The sequence below is a fragment of the Siphateles boraxobius genome, unplaced genomic scaffold, assembly GCF_051911475.1.
Source record: "Siphateles boraxobius isolate OS27281-9 unplaced genomic scaffold, OSU_SipBor_1 48, whole genome shotgun sequence".
NCBI classification, from domain to species: domain Eukaryota; kingdom Metazoa; phylum Chordata; class Actinopteri; order Cypriniformes; family Leuciscidae; genus Siphateles; species Siphateles boraxobius.
Genome location: NW_027509119.1, coordinates 11,038,761 through 11,059,414, shown reverse-complemented (window position 1 = coordinate 11,059,414; position 20,654 = coordinate 11,038,761). Strand labels below are relative to the sequence as shown.

Below are 20,654 nucleotides of genomic sequence, written 5' to 3'. Positions count from 1 at the left end.
CAGTAACTTCCGCCTTTTGTTAAGCTGTCAAACTGTTCCATTTTCAGGGCAACAGGAAGCATCTGCACTGAGATAGAACGACCAACAGAGAACATTCCCTCTATCTTTCCTACACACACAGAAAAAGCAGCCTGGTCTTATTGTTAATGCGTAGGTATCAATACGTAACATTTGTAGTCGCAAAACATACATTTTTGTTTGAATAGATGCTGAAATGTACAATATGGACATACCGACAACATTTAAACGTAAACATTATTTTATGTATTTACAGCTAAAGAAATACAAAATCTTTATGAATCTTATATTTCATTAAGATATTTGTATAATTGCCCTTTTACCACTTTTATAGGTAAATTGTAGATTCCTTAACATACCCCCAAACCCTTTTGTATGTCCAAAAGTTGTTCATACGTAAATAATTTACATTTTAGTGCTGTCAATATTATACATTTCATTGTGTATGAAAACGTAATTAAATGTACAAATGGGCTATTTTCGAGACAGAGCTGGCTTTGTGTCGAAGATAGCCTACATTAAGTGTGTAATAATGATGGCAATCGTGTATTCTTATCGCTAACCCTGTTTTGAAACGAAGTAAATGGAGTAAATGGAGCAATTTGAGCCAATTCTATTGAATCATGATGTGGGAGTTGGAAATAAGAAGTCGCAAAATCAAACACCCATATTAAAAATACACATGGATACTCATGAGATCACGTTGGACAGAGAGCCACAAGATTCACAGAAGGCCTTAGGCAAATACGTGTTTACATACACCCTCATAATGCGATTATAATTATACTTAGACAACTAAATATAACATGAAACAGTTCAGACTTTTGTACTTTTGAACAGTTTGTACTGATCAAATTGATGCTCAAAATCGTAGCAACCTTGATCTTAGTGTATGCTGATTTTAATCCCAATAAACATACATGTGAATATATGTGCTTGTGACTTACAAGAGTCACAAGCATTTGACATTGATTTAGACTATGACATTGCATTTGAAGTAAGCAGACTAAAACAGTGACCAGTAACACATCTACTGTATGTGAGTTCATCATTTGTGCTGTGCATTGGGATATGTGAATTATGGTGGTAAAAATTACAGCAAATCTTGGCGAATAATCAGAATAATGAAAATTGCATGTACTCTGATTATTGGAAATCATAATTACATTCTAAGGTGTTTTTTTTATCTTTTTTTTATCTTTTTTTTTTTTACTTCAGAAGGAAACAGCAAAGTGACCAAAAAGGACAATAATAACAGATCTTCCCACATAAAGCCCATGTTCATATGTGGTTTGAAAACCGCAAAAAATCACAATAATTTTCATAAGGGTCAAGAACACTTTTTAATGGCAGAAAAGGACACTAATTCTCTAAACTGCTCTGTAACGAGACACCAGCATAACAAGTATCTCTATTCAAATTAATGCATGGCTTGGATTAACAGTACAGCTATTGTAAGGCTCCAATAAAATTATGAATAATATGTTCTCAATGAGTAAAATCAAATCAGATGTGTCCATTATTATAGGCTACACTTATTATTATTATATTCAGATTAATATTAAATTATTATACATTTTATTTAATTATTATTGCTCACACGAACATACAAACACTACCCACACTACATGCAATAAAGGCTAGAGAGTGAGAGAAAACACCTGTACATCCACATGACTGCCACATTACAAAAATAGCTGTTTCCTGCAACACAATGGTCTCTACTGTGGTCCAAACAGGCGCAGACAAAAAGTAAGCTCAAAAAGTAGAGATGCCCCCCACACACATAGAGTCAAGTTAAACTTGTTGTTGCTATGGACTACATTGGCGAGATTATAAGTGTATAAGTATTCACCGTGAAGCTTACACTGGCGACGTACCCAAGGGAAACCGATTTCACGTTAAGTGATTTAATTTTATATAATTATAAAATAATTATACTCAATATATATTTTAAAATAACTTTATATTCAAAAATAAATAATGCGAACAACAGTACTTGTTTCTTGTGATGTTGTTATTATTATTATGTAATGCAGAATGATATATTTTTTACTGGCGTTCATCATCATAGTAACCAGTGCAACACAGCTAACCTGCTGGTTTTGTTCTGGGTAAGAGATGGCAAACAGAAATTTGACCAATCAGCTGTGAGCAAAGTGTGACATCTCTGATGCAAGAAAATTATTATTACACTTGTATGTTTTGCTCCAAATAAAAGCTTGTTTCACAGCTAAAGAATTATATAGATTGACCATATATTGATGCTTTTACTGAGAATTATTTTAAAGTCCCCCTGTGGTGAAAATCAAGGTTTTAATAGCTGGGTTTCAGTTACGTGATTATGATGACGATTATGATGACGCGGGAAGGCGGGGCGATTTCAGATGGAGGCCAGGAAGTAAACATGGAGAATACGTCTATGGAGGAAACCGCTGCGGAGAGTCCGTATTGAGTCTAATTTACCTTGATCATTTAATGTCCCATTCCCACTGATCCCCTGAACGACAACCTAATGCTATATACGTAAACACAGACACAAAAAAACACGTTGGCTATATAACATACCGTCGCTACAGACACGGCATTAACAGCCTCTGCTGTTCCCAAACCTTAGACATAACGTTACGTTGAAAATCCATTTTTTACGGCGTTGTTCTGTGAGCTTTTTACATTTCTCACCTTTAAGAATGACAATCTTTGGTACTCTATAAAAACCATTTCCCTTTTCTCGATTAGAACGATTGGAGCAGCCCTAAACTACACAAAACATTGATGGCAGATCCTCAGCTATTTCACTTCCTGCCCTCCATCTGCAGCGTGATGTCACGTGAAACCAACCTAAATTGTTTATATGTCTATGTGTTGTTTTTAATATGCTCTAAGATAAACCATGTGTAAATTCATAAGTCAACCCCATTGCTGAGTATTTTCTCTTTAAAACGTCTCAAAAACGTGGTTTGAAATCGCTGGTGTTTCTGACATCACAAACTACCTTGAAACCAATCACGTCAGTGTGTGATCGTCAACGAGTGGATCTCTGCTGGTGCAAAGAGTAGAGTCGGGGCTAATTTGCATATTCATAGAACCGCGTATAATAAATGAGGCAAGGGTGTAGAGTTACTGTTTGCAGAGTTGTGTACCATTATAATTCTAGTTTATATATATAGTTTATATATAATTCAGTTATCATTTTAGTTTAATGATCAAGGACTTTTAGCCTGCTTGTCTTTGTTTTCCTGTTTTATTGTTTTATGTTCTCGTTTGTCATTAGTTACCATATATATTAATTTGAGGATTAATTAAATCACACCTGTTTGCATTTGAGTTTGGTGTCTTGTGTTTATAACTCCTTCAGTTAATTTATGGTATGTTTACACAACACCATTTTCAACTAATAACGCAAAACGTTTTTATGCGTTTGGCCATTCATTTACACGACAAAGGCATGTTTGGGGGTCTGAAAATGCAAGCTTTTGAAAAAGTGTTTCAAAGTGCAAGGTTTTGAAAATTATACCTTTACCTTCTCTGTGTAAATAACAAAAACAAAAACAATTAGTGAAAACCGTGCTGTCATGTGCATACGTATTACATGCTCAGTCTATAGTTTCTCTTTACAAAGTGACATTGCCAACTACTGGCCTTGCATGGCCAGTAGTTATTTCGTATATTTGTAGATCCGTGTGAACGGTGATCGCTTTGACAACGTTGTCATCTGTTTTTACTACATTGTTGTTGTGTAAACATACCCTTTAGTTTTTTGTCTTTGGATTACTGCTTTTGTTTTGTTTTAGTAAAGAGAACTATATTGTTTGAATTACTTCTTTTTCTTCGTCATCCCTCACGGAACTGCCCGTGACAATGTATGAGACAAATAATACTATTAACCTGTTAAAGGTGGGGTAAGTGATATTTGAAAAATGCTGTTTGTTGGACCGACACACTAACAAACGACATCAAACACTGCTTTGATTCTGCTCCACACATGAGTAACACTGGGTTTGAGCGTTATTGTTTGTCTGGAGCTACGGACAGGCGCCTATACCATGAAGCCGGTGTAGGTGGCTAGCCAGTTATGTTTCAGTTTAGTTTGCGCCAACCCTGGGTTTTAGGCACCATGAAAGTGGTTTGGCTATTAGCAGTGTTCATCACCATAGTAACTAATGCTCCACGGCTAACCTGGTTTCGGGGCAGGTTATGTTCCAGGTAAGAGGTTGCAAACCGAACTTGGACCAATCAGCTGTGAGCAAAGTGACACATGTCTGATGGGATAAAGTCACTCCACCTGTTTCTACTCCAAATTAAAGGTCACTACATAGCAAATGATTTTTAAAGACTTGCTTTTAGTAACTCTTATTTAGAATAATAATAATTTTGTATGATTTAGATACTATTTATGTAATTATTAATCAATCACACATGTACAATTTTAGTTTATCAATTATTATTAAGCACAGTTTAAAGGAATGAATATATAAAAGGTAATATAAATATGCTTTAGAATCAATAGATAAAGCTATGTGATGACTACATGTGAGCTTAAATGTTCAATTCTCTCTATACCTTTATCAACTGTATAAACTAGCTTCACAACTTTTACTTGCACTGACTTAGAAAGAACTTTTTCTTTTAGTTGTTGTGTTTCATAGACAGCTATTTGCTTCTTGCTGTGTAAGTTTGTTTAAATTCTTATAATTTTTCAATCTCGTAATATTCTGCAGAAGAGAGAAGTAAATTTGTTCAACTACCATCATGGTACAGGCCCCTGGAGCTGCTGTGCTGTTGCCAACTAACAACGAACTCTTGTTTGTAAATACTGGGCTCTGTGTGTTTTTTTGTGCATCCTTGTCATTCGTTCATCATATGCGCTTTATTTTTCGTGAAGCATCATTTTGTTGCGTTTCTGCTGATAAACAGACATCCATTCTTGGATTGCGTGCGCAACAGAGGGCGGTGTCAACAATGTCCAACAGCGTTTTTGAAATAAAGCTCCCCTTTTGAGCATAGATCTAAACTTAAAGGGTAACTAAACTCCTTGTCAGAGCCTGACTCCACCCACTGGCAATATTTGAAAAATGCTGGAAAAGTGGGCAGAGCCCAGCGGAGGCGTGCACCTGAGACAAATCTTTCTGTAGGCAAGGATGTGGTTAGCTGGTACCCTCTGACGTCAGAAGTTACCCCAACTTCCAATAGGAAAATTCAACTGCAGTAGCCACCGCTCAACCTGAAGAGGGCAGCACTCAGATGTTTTTACACCATATATTGTAGAATTAAAACACTTTAAACCCAAATGTCAAAAAATGTACTCGAATCAATGAACAGCATTTATGAAGCTCCATTCTTACAGATCATTAACTAAAAAAAGTTGTGTTAGTGTTTAGTTACCCTTTAAATGTTTCCAATTCATGAATTCTTTGAAATACAGAACTAAGATTGGTCTTTTTTTAAAGATGATAATCTGCAGATTATTGCAGAAGTGAAAGTGTAAAAAGTTATAGAAGTTTACGTTTACTGTAAAGCAGATGTACTGATTTAAAAAAATTTTAATAAAAAATATATATTTGACACAATAATTTGGACTCTAAAATTTCACTGGATAAATAGGATTATACCTAATTTATGATAATTACTAAAATATGTGATACGGAATATGAAGAGCTAGTGATCTCTATAAACCTTGTGATCTAGGTCAGTCACAAAAATAATATAAATGTAATATAATAGAAAAATAAAATATATCATATATCTTTAATTTTTACTATCTGTGCACTGTTGTTTTTTCTATGAACTGAAAAGCTTTTTTTGTCACCAAAACAAATTCCTTGGGTGTGCAAACATACTTGGCAATAAATCTCTTTCTAATTCTGACTCTAATTCTGAAATACGGATAATCTCTTCATTTTCTGCAGAGAAATGAATCATGTTTCACATGATTGGCTGCTCACACATTTAAATCTACAAGTACTGCAGTGTTAATCCTAAACCCAGAGTTGAAAGAGACAGTTACAGTACTATAATATATAAAGTAGCACGCACTGTGAAACCACTGAATCCGATCTAACTTAAGTTAGATTTGTTTCATTTTGTCATCTTGAAACCCTGAGTTTGGAGTCATGAATTTGTTGTACAGCACAGAAACCATTCCTCTAAATAGCATATGGAGTCTCTCACTTCTCCTTCTCCACTGAGGTGAGACCTTGATCTAACTTTGACAACAAAGATGAAACATCCAATAATGAGAATGAGATTAATAGTTGCATAGTGTTGAGCTATCATTGCTTTACCGCTTCAGTGACCGATAATATCACACTTGTATGTGTATCTGAAAGACAGCTTCTGTGTGAGTGATGTTATTTCCTCCCCTAAATAACAGAGTCATAAGGGAGAGATAGAGATAGAGAATGAAATAAAGACAGACAGATGATGTTGTATTAATATTTCAAGGTACTCTCTCTCTGTCTCTCTCTCTCTCTCTCTCTCTCTCTCTCTCTCTCTCTCTCTCTCTCTCACTCCTCTCTCTCTCTCTCAAAATGCAGTCAGACTTCATTCTGTTAGGTTAGATACATCTTTCAACCCCTGCGATCTCAGGACACACACTCTGCAGGAGGGACTGAAATATTCAAAACACCTCTGCCATAAAACATCGGACAAACACACACACACTCACTCACAACCTTCGATTAAATCCCTGTGAGGATCAATAGTTCTGGGGTTCTGTCACCAAGCAACAGAAGCTTCAGAAAACAGCTGCTTACAGACGATCACACACACACACACACACACACACACACACACACACACACACACACACACACACACACACACACACACACACACACACACACACACACACACACACATGTAGTGTTTCCATGTTTTATGGGGACTTTCCATAGACATAATGATTTTTATACTGAACAAACTGTATATTCTATTCCCTTACACTAACCCTACCCCTAAACCTACCCATCACAGAAAACTTTCTGCATTTTTACATTTTCAAAAAACATCACTTAGTATGATTTATAAGCTGTTTTCCTCATGGGGACCAAAAAATGTCCCCACACGAACAAGGATTTCAGATATTGCCATCCTTATGGGGACATTTTGTCCCCATAATGTAGGGTTTACCAGGCCACAAACACACACACACACACACACACACATACACACACACACACACACACACACACACACACACACACACACACACACACACACACACACACACACACACACACACACACACACACACACACACACACACACACACACACTCACACACACACACACACACACACACGCATAAGTGTTTAAATCCCCATGAGCATCAGAGGCAGATGACAAACAAGAAAGCTGTTTGATTCAGAAATGCATCAAATGTTATATTTCTATAGCCTGCTAACTGTATTTTACAAAATAATTTGCGATCTATTGACCTTTGACATTGATCTCTATAATGCAAAAAAAGTGTATAGTTATCAAATCAAAAAATAAGCTTACATAGCTATATGAAACTAACATAAAAATCCATTATGTTTATAACTGTGTGTATCCATTATGAGTTTGATGCCAATACGTGTTCTCAGTTAACTATACTATAGTTTACCTTTTCAGATTAAGGGTGAGTTTGACATATTTATATATGGCATGTTAACATATTGCTTGTTTGTCCTTAAAAAAAAAAAATTGTCTTGTCTTTTAGGTCATGTGTTTGATTTAAGGCCCATCCACCTTTTAACTTGGGAGTAACTTCCGTTAAACTGTAAACAATCAACAAAAGGTTTAATTTATGAACGCAATAATAAGCATTTTTAAAAACTGGGTATAATGAGATGACATTATTCTAATCACCATTTTTCAGCCATCGAATATTAAAATTGTAAGCATTAACAAATTACTACAACAAAGCACAAATAACCCCAAAAGCTTGATTATTTTCACAGACTTATTACGGATGTAAGGTATAAATATCACTGTAATGTATGTCTGTATGTAATATCTTTCCTTGTTACACGGCTCTGTGGAATACTTGATTCTGATTGGTCAATCACTCCATCCAATGGCATGTTATTCCCAGTAAACAACGGCTGAAAACAGATAACTCCGGCTCATCCGAGTCACTGTTAGCAGCGCTATACGCCTGCTAGGAAAGTTTTTTCTTCTTGGAAGTTTTGCATTTGGTGAGCTAATAAAATTTAAAAAGTCAATCAAATCAATATTTTGTGTACAGTTACTTAATTATGCCATCCAGTATCGTGGACTCGCTCTCTCTTGTTTCATACAAGGGCAGCTGCTGCCATTTTGTGACTATTGTTTTGTACACTGTTGGATTGTAAAATACAAACAGGTACGATTTTAAAACAATCTGAAATCAATATATCTTAACTCCATAATTATTTATGTGGCGAAATGCTGTGTAATAATGTATGACTATATGACTGTATACCGTATCTCTTAAATGTCTATCTAGTTTGAACTTGCCGCGCTAGCAACTTCTCTTTCCGTGGAAGCTTTGCGTTTAAAGACCTAATTAAATATTTCAACTCAGATCAATATTTCGTGTCTAATTATTTACTTATGTGGCAAGTAGCCGTGAAATAAGGTGATGAGGACCCCAACGTGAAGCGGAGAAGTTGCATCAGCCTGAAGGGGTTTACTTACTTAATCAAAAATGTTTATTAACTGAAACATTGAGTGATAATATTTCAAAGTGATTCGGTCATTTTAATCTACAATAAATATGGTTTACAATAAATATATACATATGGGATCCCCGTAGGGTCACACATATGGGACCCAGCCTAGACTCGGTTCTCAAGGATTCAGCGGATAAAGGCCTGGCACCGGTCGCTCCACCATGTCCGGGCTTAGGGTGTTGGAGGACTCAACAGGTTTTTCACTCTGGAGTAATAAGGGTGCACAGTAGGGTACAGCAAGTCGACAGAGACGGACCTCTCTGTTTTTCTTCCCGTTTAGGGTAAGAACACGGGAGGAGACCGGCTCTACACGTAGGCTATAATATCTAGCGAACGTGTTAGGTATCGCCCAGCCCGCAGCTCTACAGATATCTGTTAGCGAGGAGCCACGTGCCAGCGACCAGGAGGATGCAATGCCTCTCGTGGAGTGAGCATGCAACCTGAGCGGGCCATCCACTATCCAGTGGGCCATCCTCTGCTTGGAGACAGCCTTTCCCTTCTGCTGGCCTCCGTAACAGACAAAGAGTTGGTTTGAGATCCTGAGACTTTGAGTTCTGTCCATGTATAAACGCAGAGCGTGAACGGGACAGAGCAAAGTCAGGGCTGATTCTGCCTCCTCAAAGGGCAGCGCTTGCAGGTTCACTACCTGGTCAACCCTGAAGGGATTGGTAGGAACCTTGGGCACATAGCCAGGCCGGGGTCTCAGTACTACATGGTTGTCACCCGGCCCTAACTCTAGGCACGATTCGTCGAACGAAAATTCCTGTAGGTCCCCTACCCCCTTGATAGAGACCAGTGCAACCAGCAGCAAAGTCTTCATGAAAAGAAGCTTTAAGTCTACTGATTGCAACGGCTCAAAGGGAGCATCCTGAAGTGCTCGAAGCACCAGGGTTCTCCTAAGGTTTTTTTCTCCATTCTGTCACATGATGGAGTTTTGGTTCCTTGCCATGGTCGCCTTTTTCGCCTTTCTTCGCCTTTGGCTTTTGGCTTGCTTAGTTGGGGACATTTAATTTTATATTAAACAATATTATAACAACATTATTTTCCTGTTATCTCTGTAAAGCTGCTTTGAAAAATTCTGTGCTAAAAAGTGCTATAAAAAAGGTGACTTGACCAGGGAAAGGTCCCAAGAGGGTATGGAGGGGGGGTCGAGGAGAATTTAATCGTCTTGCCTCCCTTAGAAACCTGACGACCAGGTTGTGCTTTCCTACTGTTTTGCCATTTATATGGTTGTGATATGCTGAAATAGCTGCAGCATGTACTTTGAGGGTGAAGGAGACAGCCTTCGCACCAACCCTTGCTGCGAGAAGGAAAGCACAGACCCTATCGAACATCTTGAGTGAACATCAAGTGATGGTGTTAAGTACCTCTCTGGGTAAGTCACCTAGAACCTCCACGTCCCGTCCAGGGACATGACATGGAGTTTCCAGAGGTCCGGACACGGGTGCCATAGGGTGCCCCGTCTCTGAGTTTGAAGATCCTTCCTCAGAGGAATAGGCCAGGGAGGGACTGTCGCGAGTAGCATGAGTTCTAGGAACCAAGTCCGGGTGGGCCAATAGGGAGCCACCAGAAGGACCTGGTCCTCGTCCTCCTTGACTTCGCACAGTGATAGCTCCTGATAGCTCCTTCCCGGGATAGCTCCTGATAGCTCGTCGGCCACTCGGTTGAGCACACCAGGGACATACATGGCTCGAAGCGACCTCAGATGCTTCTGACTCCAGAGGAGGAGATGGCGGGCGAGTTGCCACATGCGACGGGAGCGTAGACTACCTTGTCGGTTGATGTACGCAACGGTGGCAGTGTTGTCCGTACGGACTAGCACGTCCCTGCCCTGTAGCGGCCTTTTCAAGTGGCTCAGAGAGAGACGTACTGCTAGCAACTTGAGGCAATTGATGTGCTAATGCAGTTGTGGGTCCGTCCACATGAGTGATGCCACCCCATCTCGGGACTCAGGCGTGAAGCCAGTACTGAAGCAGTCTCATATGAAGAAGCCCGAGCGGGGTTACCACTGCTGCCGCTGTCATATGCCCCAGGAGCCTCTGAAAGAATTTCAGTGGGACCGTCGTCCTGCCTTTGAACATGTTCAAGCAGTTCAGCTCCGACTGAGTGCGTTCCTCTGTGAGGTGCGCAGTCTGTGCGACGGAATCGAACTCCACACTGAGAAAAGATATCCTCTGCACAGGAGAGAGTTTGCTTTTTTCCGAGTTGACCTGAAGACCCAACTGGCTGAGGTGCCTGAGCACGAGGTCCCTGTGTTTGCATAACTGATATCGAGAGTGTGCTAGTATTAGCCAGTGGGAACACGGGAACAAGGGCCCCCTCCAAAACTTTCATGGAGACATGGGGAGACAGGGACAGCCTGAAAGGCAGTACTTTGTACTGATATGCTCGACCCTCGAACGCAAAGCGCAGAGAGGCATGTGTCAAGGAAAAATCGAGTCATGAAAGTACTCGTCTTTCAGGTCGATCGCTGCAAACCAATCTCGGGGACCTATGCATTCGAAAATGCGTTTCTGCGTGAGCATTTTGAACGGTAGTTTGTGAAGACTCTGGTTCAAAACTCGCAGGTCCAAGATCGGTCGTAACCCACCACCTTTCTTGGGTACAATGAATTAGGGACTGAAGTGCCCTGACCTCATATCGGCTGGAGGGACCAGCTCTCCGCACGCGAGACATGGGCATCGGCTGCTCTCACTGTAGTGGAGTGGATGGCCGAAACTTGGAGGGACGCCAGGCGAACTGAAACGCATTGCCAGGCCTGATAGTCCGAGACGGACTGGCGAGTGCTAACCAGGCTCGCAGAGAACGTACCAGCGGGACCAAAGGGACCGTGGGCGTACCCGGAGTGGGGCAGCGAGGTGGATCACAGGGAACGGCTCGGGACTCTCTCGTTGGGAGGCAGCCCATAGCAGGGTCTGAGTGCGTTCTCAATGAGTGCGTTCTCATGATTGCGTTCTCAAACTGCACACTGCTGCCCGCTGGCGATAGAAGAGGCGGATGAGAGTGGTGAGGATTCTCTCCCCTTTTTCATCTTGAAAAAGATGCTTTCTATCTGTGTAATCTCTTTAAGGGACTGATGTCACTGGTGCTTAAGCAGGCAGGGGAACGCTCAACGCGAACAGACAGGAATGTGCACCTGTCTGTGTGCTGTCTCTCTCTCACTGGCAGGTCTTACCAGCTGTCAAAACAGCTCTTGAGCGCTCTCACTGGCGCACCTTACCACCTGTTAAAACAGCCTTTTTGTTTGCTCAAAAAACCTAAGGAAACAGAAAGGAGAGAGGGAGAGAGAGAGAGAGAGAGAGAGAGAGAGATAGAGAGAGAGATATATATAGAGGGATAGAGAGAGAAAAGACCGCTCGCGCTGCTGTGCTGTCACGCCCGCACCGGGATGGAGAGGTCCAAGAAAGGCTCGTCTTGACTTCACAGTCTTGATAGAAGGCATCGAAGTGCTTGGCTCTGAAGCAAAAAGCTGAAGTGCCATCGCACCTGCTGCTCATTATATATCCGCGCTGCGAGGCTGAGCGGCTGATTCAAATGATTGCATGCCAATGTGTATTGGCTTGTTTAGTTTCACTCGAAGAAGATTGTCTCTCTAGCGAGATTCCTATTAGTCGGTCACGACGTACGCCGAGAGTGACCGTCTGATAGGGAACAAGAGATTCTTAGTGCATTCCAGTGAATTATTCATGGGATATATCATAGATTTAATCGGGAGAGCAGACCACAAATGCCCAGCATGTTTTGTTTTCATATTGTTACAGCGGAATACAAAGGAAAATAATCAGAAGGAAAAGAATGCAGCGACTGAAAATAGATCTTGCCAGATATATTCTTGTTACACTAAAATATAAAAGCATTACGTTATTCTCCTGACGTGAATACAATTTTACAGCTCATTCAATCAAACTGATGGATATCAGATTATTAGTAGTACAACCGTATGATTTGAAATTATTTGTTTCAGTCTTTTTGAGTGGTCCCATGATCAAAAACACTCCTCGTTAGGAAAAAGGTGGATTGGTTTACGGTTGGTTTACGGTTACGGTACGGTCTGTGAACGGTTATAGAAATTTGCAACACAGAACAGAAGTCAAATGGACATTTTTTTTTGTGGGGTTTTTCAGTAGGCAGACTTTAGCAGTTCAGTTAGAGGCGATCCAACTCACACTAAACACACGTATACTGACTCTTCTAAGAGTCTCTTTTGTATGGAGACTATTTCTCTTTTCTTCTGTTTGCATACCCTTTTTTCCCTCACCTTGTCACTCCATCTGTTCCTGCACTCGTTTTCACAGCACTGTGGCTCTTCTGCTTAAACTATTATTCTCTTCTCTCTCTCTATGAGGGCTATAATTGTAAGTGTCCACCCACATCTCTGCGGTCTACACACGCACATATTCACCATACAATGAGATCCTATGTAAAACACGCTTCATGTATCTTAATGGAGGTGTGTGTGTGTGTGTGTGTGTGTGTGTGTGTGTGTGTGTGTGTGTGTGTGTGTGTGTGTGTGTGTGTGTGTGTGTGTGTGTGTGTGTGTGTGTGTGTGTGTGTGTGTGTGTGTGTGTGTGTGTGTGTGTGTGTGTGTGTGTGTGTGTGTGTGTGTGTGTGTGTGTGTGTGTGTGTGTGTGTGTGTGTGTGTGTGTGTGTGTGTGTGAGAGAGTGTGTCATTATCCAAGATTGGTTGCACTACTATCTACAAGAAAGCAGATTCTCCATGTGTTTTCTGGGGTTTCCGTCAAACAGAGTACTGTGGCTAAATTAGCCAGTCAGAGCTCAAATACATTTGGTTTGCTTGGAAAGTGAAATGGCTTGTTGTTTGAAGTATTTGAGATGTTCCTCTTATTTAACTACACCGAAAAAAGGGATCTTAAAATGATAATGTCTAAATTAGCTTTTATTACCTATTTATTAGGTTTTATTCAAGTCAAAAATATTATTTAATATTGCGTAAATACATTATTTAATATATCCTAAATATTTAAGCAACCTGAATACATTTATTTATACAAACAAAATATATTTTTATTGGTTTAGAAATAGCTCTTTATGGTAACAATTCCAGGTTACAACTTTTTACAGTGTATATTGTGAATTGTTTTATTTGTACATTTGTGCATTTTGTTTATGTGGAATTCTCTGTACACTATAAAACATCCTGTTATTTTTACAGAACAAAGAACTGGCAGCTGTGGTTGCCAGAATATTTCTGCAAAAAACTGTAAATTCTAAAATTTAAAACTGTAAATTACAACAACAAAAAAATTTAATTTACATTTTAAACCAGTAAATCGAAAAATGCTTGTATGCTGCATTTGCAAGGCCTAGTAAAATCTTTGTACTTTTTACATCCACCATTTTAAAGAATAAAGAGAAAGACACAATCATGATGAAGTTCATCACAAGTACACTGTAAAAAAAGAATGGTGATTTTAACGGTAAAAAAACGTTTTAATTGGTTGTTAATTGGTTAACAATAAGGGTTTTATGTTACATCTAATGTTGTTAAATCAATGTTTATTGTGCTTATTTAATGTCACGTGTGATACCATGATGGTGTTTTGTGTTTGTGTGAATGACACTGTGCACCTTATATATTAATATTTACCTTCTCAGCTTGTGGAAAAGCTGCTTGTGATGATCTTTGATTCATGATGTGACTTTCTTATCACCACTTGTTATTGGTGGTTGTCAGTCTATTACAAAGGTAAACAACAAATAATAGTACTGCAATAGGTTGGTAAATTAACATTATATGAGTAAATAAAATAAAAATTTTACTGTAAATTTAACAGATTTGTTTTTACAGTGTAGCTTTCTACAAGCTGAAGTAAATGTAACATATAGAATGTGCGCATGGTGTAATGAACACAAATACAAATTTCATGTTTTCAACACACATGACATTAAAATGATACAAAAAGCATTCAACAACAAAATATGTAACATAAAACCCTAATGGAAATAACCTGATTTCAACCAATTAACCTTTTCTTACTGTAGCATTTTTACAGTCTTGTACAGTTAAAATTGCAATCATTTTTTACAGTGTAATGGAATATAATTTGTGTTTCAACATGGAGAGGTTGATCACAATAGAATTAGAGTGTGTTGCCATGGTTTCCAGTTGGCCACCTCGCTAAGTCTGCAAGACTGCATGAGCAGAAATGTGTGTGTGTGTGTGTGTGTGTGTGTGTGTGTGTGTGTGTGTGTGTGTGTGTGTGTGTGTGTGTGTGTGTGTGTGTGTGTGTGTGTGTGTGTGTGTGTGGTGTGTGTGTGTGTGTGTGTGTGTGTGTGTGTGTGTGTGTGTGTGTGTTCTGTCAATACAGGAAAGGACAATGAGTGATAAATGTGTGTGTTGTATAATGGATAGACTGTGGTTTGGAGCTTGTGTAACTGTTTCTTTTTTAGGATGTGATAACTTGAGGTTTTCTGTTTTGGAAGAGGTCGGTAGCTTGACAGTTTTTTTTTGTCTGTGTGTTTATTACATTAAATTAGTTTATCAGCTGGAACATTTGGTATGTCTGTCATTCTATCACTAATATGACAGAATGTAGTGTCATGATGTCATCTTCAGTGTTTGTTTTGGTCAAAGTTCTTCACGTACAGCAGAGCACACACACACACACACACACACACACAAACATACGCAGGCAAACATACGCAGGCAAACAAACAACACATTGTTCTGCTGCATCGGCAGCTCTTTTTTATTTAATATGGATGGAAACATATATTTTATACTAGTTAACTTGGACCAGATATTCTATGCAAGCTGCTGTTAGACGTGTACACCCAGAAATAGCTTTGTACTGTCAAGCGTGAAGCAGAAACATTGCAATGTGAAACATGCTCTTGTGGTGTAGGACTTAATAGACTTTTAATATATATAGTTAAGTGCAAACTGAATTGCATGCTAACTGCAATTAAATTAATGCAAATAACTGCTTAAGTAGGACTTGAGTACAAAATTAAATGTAATTTTGTCTTTGAAATATAAAGTGTACTTCCGAATGTGCTGACAAGCATTTATGGTAAACTAAAATACCAACAATATTTTAATGTAATTTCTATTGAAACTTGTATATCATGTATTTAAATATATTTGTTATTGCACATTTGTAAGGATGAATATAGTATATTTTAAATAGATTAATTGAATAACACACTACAGTTAAAATTATAATCAAGTACTTTGCATGTGCTAGTCAACACATGACAACATATTAACTGAATGACTTAAAAAGCAAAACTTTAAATTTGACTTCATTATGAAGTGCACTTTTTAAAAGTGTACTTATGTGTATTAAGACAAATAGTCATGAAAGTGTACTCCTATTTGTATTTTATTAATATATTATCTGAAAATACAGTTTTAAAAAATATATACTTTTAACATTTGAAATACACTACAATTGCAAATTCAATGCAATTACATGCAATTCTTTTCTACAAGGGTGTTTAATATGTTCTTCTCCATATAACAATCTCTATTGACAGACAAAAGAGAAGAGGAAGACCACTGGAGGAGAAGAGAAAGACATAAGGGCGTTAGAAAGTGAAGGTAGAGAAAGAAAGAGAGAGAAATGATGGATCCGTTACCTGTGGATACAGGAACAGTGGATGAGTTGGTGGACATCTGCATACAGTCCTTTGGTGAGTCTATAAAGAAAGTTTTGTAAATGAGTTTCAAACCAATGTTGGGTGGAATATTTTTTTTAAGTCTATGAATCTAGAAGATGAACCAGAAAACACTAACCATGCTGTTTATTATCAAAGCTTAGCTGGTAAAGCTGGTCAACAGCGACTAAGTAAGTCACCATAAAAATGTGTATGGTTTATTTTGTCGTTATTAATGTTCTGTGATGTTTGTGCTTTCAGACAATGCAGGCACAATAAAAAATCCTTCCTTTTTGAAAATGTTTTTGATGATGCATCCTTGGTACATTTCTTCTACCGATCTGTCCAAGAAACTGCTGCTAAAGTATCCTTTATCTACTAAAGTTATTAATAAACTGTTGTATTGCATTGTACTAGGGCTGCAACTAATGATTATTATCTTTGATTAATCCAATGGATATCAGTTTTAAAAAATATATATTAAAAATGAATTATTTTTAATCCATTATTTTTCAAATGTTATATATATATATATATATATATATAAACCCACACCCAAATATAGTGAACATAATGTCACACACACACACACACACACACACACACACACACAGACACACACACACACACACACACACACACACACACACACACACACACACACACACACACACACACACACACACACACACACACACACACACACACACACATTGTATATAAATATAGATACAAATATAGTGAATCTATGTAGGCTATGCTATACATTATGTGCAAAAAAGGGTTAAAATATAACATTACATTCTAAACCAAACAACTGATTTCTTGACATTTTATGGCAAAAATTAAAATGACTAAAGATGATAATGAACAATATAATGAACTTTTACAATAGGCTATTCCAACAACAGTCCCTTTACCTGAATGCTCTCATAAAAATATGATTAATGGTGTATAGGTAGAATTTTTAACCTACATTCATTTTTAATAAGAAATATTTTAGCAAAATGTCAAATTGTTGGCACCTGCGCTCTGTCATTAAAGTCTGAGAAGTTTAATGGAGACTCGCTTGTTGTTATACTCGCAGGACTTTCTAACATTTACAGATAAGGATTTAACTGTAAAATGTAAGTTATACACTGAGGAAAACACATCTCAAAAACATTAGAAACATAGAAATGTGTTATTCCAAAATCCTAAAGTCTTAGATTATTCTATACTGTAATGCGAGATGACTGGCGGATGGTTTCTGCGCTGATCTGACTGATCAATAACAAAATTAGTGATCTATTATTTTAATAAATTCAATTCAATTCAATTCAAATTTATTCGTATAGCGCTTTTCAGAAATGTACATAGAAAAAATACAGTTAGTTAATCATGTATTAATTTAGCGCATAACATATCGCCGGCATGAATCGTCTCTTCACAGGCGTAGAGTCGTCTCTTCACAGGCGTTTAGTCATCTCATCGCAGGTGTTGGGGCATCTGAAGTCTCCGTGAGAGGCTGGATACAAACTGGAGCTGACAAACGCCATTTACCTCCGGACTAGCGTCCTGAGGTAACAGCAGAAAAGCAAATGGGAAATAATTAGCATAGCTGCTGTTCATATTAATGCATTCGATCTGATTCAACAGTGGTATAAAAGGTAAGCATTATGTGAATGCTTGGCTAAAGAGATGTGTCTTAAACTGGGACTGCGAGTCTGAGCCTCGAACAATATCTGGAAGGCTATTCCAGAGTTTAGGAGCTAAATGCGAGAACGCCCTCCCTCCTTTAATGGACTTAGATATCCTAGGAATGACCAGAAGCCTTGAATTTAGTGATCTTAAAGAACGCGATGGATTGTAGGGCGATAGAAGGTCCATTAAATACACAGGAGCTAGCCCATTTAGGGCTTTATAGGTCAGTAGTAGAACTTTGTAATTGATACGGAACTTAATAGGTAACCAGTGTAGAGATGATAAAATTGGTGTTATGTGATCATATTTTTTTGACCTAGTAAGAACTCTAGCAGCTGCATTTTGCACTAACTGTAGCTTGTTTATTGAGGATGCAGGACAGCCAGCTAATAAAGTATTACAGTAATCTAGTCTCGAGGTCATGAATGTGTTATGAACTGCTCAGAGACAAGAAGTTTGAGGATCCAAATGCAGTTTATCAAAGTTAATCCAAATTGTAATCAGAATCCAGGCAAAGGTCATACACAGCCAGGCAATCCAAACAAACAGACAAATCCAGAGGGTGAGGCAGGAATGGGAAAACCAGGACACGGGCAGAGATCAAAAACCAGGAACAAAGAAAACAAATGAAACGCTCAGCAATGCAGTGGAATAACGTACAAGACTTTGCAGGGAATGATGAGGTGAACCAGGCTTATATGGGGTGAACTAAACAATATAATGAGACACAGGTGATTGTGATAATCAGAGATGAGTCCAGGCAGTGAATTATGGGAAATGTAGTTGTGAGTGAACAATGATAGTCTGATGTGGAGTGCCCTCAGCTGGCTCTCAAGGGCACTCCAGCTGATCACCGTTACATAGCCCCCCCTCAAAGGAGCAGCTTCCAGATGCTCCTAAAATTCTCCAGGAGGGAGGTGGAGCGGAGGCGGACCCGGGGGTGGGATGGAGGGCCTGGCCCGTGGAGGGGAAGTGGACCCGGAGACCGCGGCAGGACGGAAGGCCAGTGTGGAGCAGGATGTGCAGGCGACCAGGGCGGAGCAGGATGTGCAGGAGACCAGGGCGGAGCAGGATGTGCAGGAGACCAGGGCGGAGCAGGCAGTGCAGGCGACCAGGGTGAAGCAGGCGACCAGGGTGGAGCAGGCAGTTCAGGTGGGCAGGGCGAAGCAGACGACCCATCGGGCGGCCACGGCACAGGAACAGACACCGGCTCAGGAACAGACACTGGCTCCGGCTCAGGAACAGCAGACACCGGCTCCGGCTCAGGAACAGCAGACACCGGCTCCGGCTCAGGAACAGCAGACACCGGCTCCGGCTCAGGAACAGCAGACACCGGCTCCGGAACAGCAGACAACACACACACTGGCTCGCGAACAGCAGACACCGGCTCCGGCTCTGGAACAGACACCAGAACAGAAACAGCCACAAGGACAGACGTAAACACAGAAACAAACATAGAGCGATCAGGTTCAGGCGTGACTTGAACAGTCTCTGAATCGGCAGACGTGACTTGAACAGTCTCTGGATCGGCAGACGTGACTTGAACAGTCTCTGGATCGGCAGACGTGACTTGAACAGTCTCTGGATCGGCAGACGTGACTTGAACAGTCTCTGGATCGGCAGACGTGACTTGAACAGTCTCTGGATCGGCAGACGTGACTTGAACAGTCTCTGGATCGGCAGACGTGACTTGAACAGTCTCTGGATCGGTAGAAGAAAGCTCAGGGCTGGACGGGACCAGCGGCGAGGGCTCTGAGCTGGGCTGGACCAGCGGCGAAGAGGACTGAGCGCTGGGCAGGACCAGCGGCGAAGAGGGCGGCGAAGAGGACTGAGCGCTGGGCAGGACCAGCGGCGAAGACTGAGCGCTGGGCAGGGCCAGCGGCGAAGAGGGTCTTGAGCTGGGCAGGGCCAGCGGCGAAGAGGGCCTTGAGCTGGGCAGGGCCAGCGGCGAAGAGGACTGAGCGCTGGGCAGGGCCAGCGGCGAAGAGGGTCTTGAGCTGGGCAGGGCCAGCGGCGAAGAGGGCCTTGAGCTGGGCAGGGCCAGCGGCGAAGAGGACTGAGCGCTGGGCAGGACCAGCGGCGAAGAGGGCCTTGAGCTGGGCAGGACCAGCGGCGAAGAGGGCCTTGAGCTGGGCAGGACCAGCGGCGAAGAGGGGCTTGAGCTGGGCAGGACCAGCGGCGAAGAGGGCCTTGAGCTGGGCAGGACCAGCGGCGAAGAGGACTGAGCGCTGGGCAGGACCAGCGGCGAAGAGGGCCTTGAGCTGGGCAGGACCAGCGGCGAAGAGGGGCTTGAGCTGGGCAGGACCAGCGGCGAAGAGGGGCTTGAGCTGGGCAGGACCAGCGGCGAAGAAGGCCTTGAGCTGGGCAGGACCAGCGGCGAAGAGGACTGAGCGCTGGGCAGGACCAGCGGCGAAGAGGGCCTTGAGCTGGGCAGGACCAGCGGCGAAGAGGGCCTCGGCTCTGGCTTGAGGTGGTTGACGTGAAGCTCTGGCTGGACGTGGCTGACGTGAAGCTCTGGCTGGACGTGGCTGACGTGAAGCTCTGGCTGGACGTGGCTGACGTGAAGCTCTGGCTGGACGTGGCTGACGTGAAGCTCTGGCTGGACGTGGCTGACGTGAAGCTCTGGCTGGACGT

The 20,654-nt window shown here is 40.8% G+C and overlaps 1 protein-coding gene across 2 annotated transcripts in view; it reads left to right on the top strand.

The window, feature by feature from the left end:
• LOC143710783 (RAS guanyl-releasing protein 2) overlaps positions 1 to 20,654 on the top strand; it is a 54,599-nt gene that overhangs the window by 12,015 nt on the left and 21,930 nt on the right. For both annotated transcript variants that reach the window (XM_077201946.1, XM_077201947.1), the window contains exons 2-3: positions 16,218 to 16,373; positions 16,599 to 16,701. In XM_077201946.1, coding sequence (XP_077058061.1) covers positions 16,304 to 16,373; positions 16,599 to 16,701 — 173 coding nt within the window. In that variant the 5' untranslated portion in view covers positions 16,218 to 16,303. The remainder of the gene's footprint in view (positions 1 to 16,217; positions 16,374 to 16,598; positions 16,702 to 20,654) is intronic.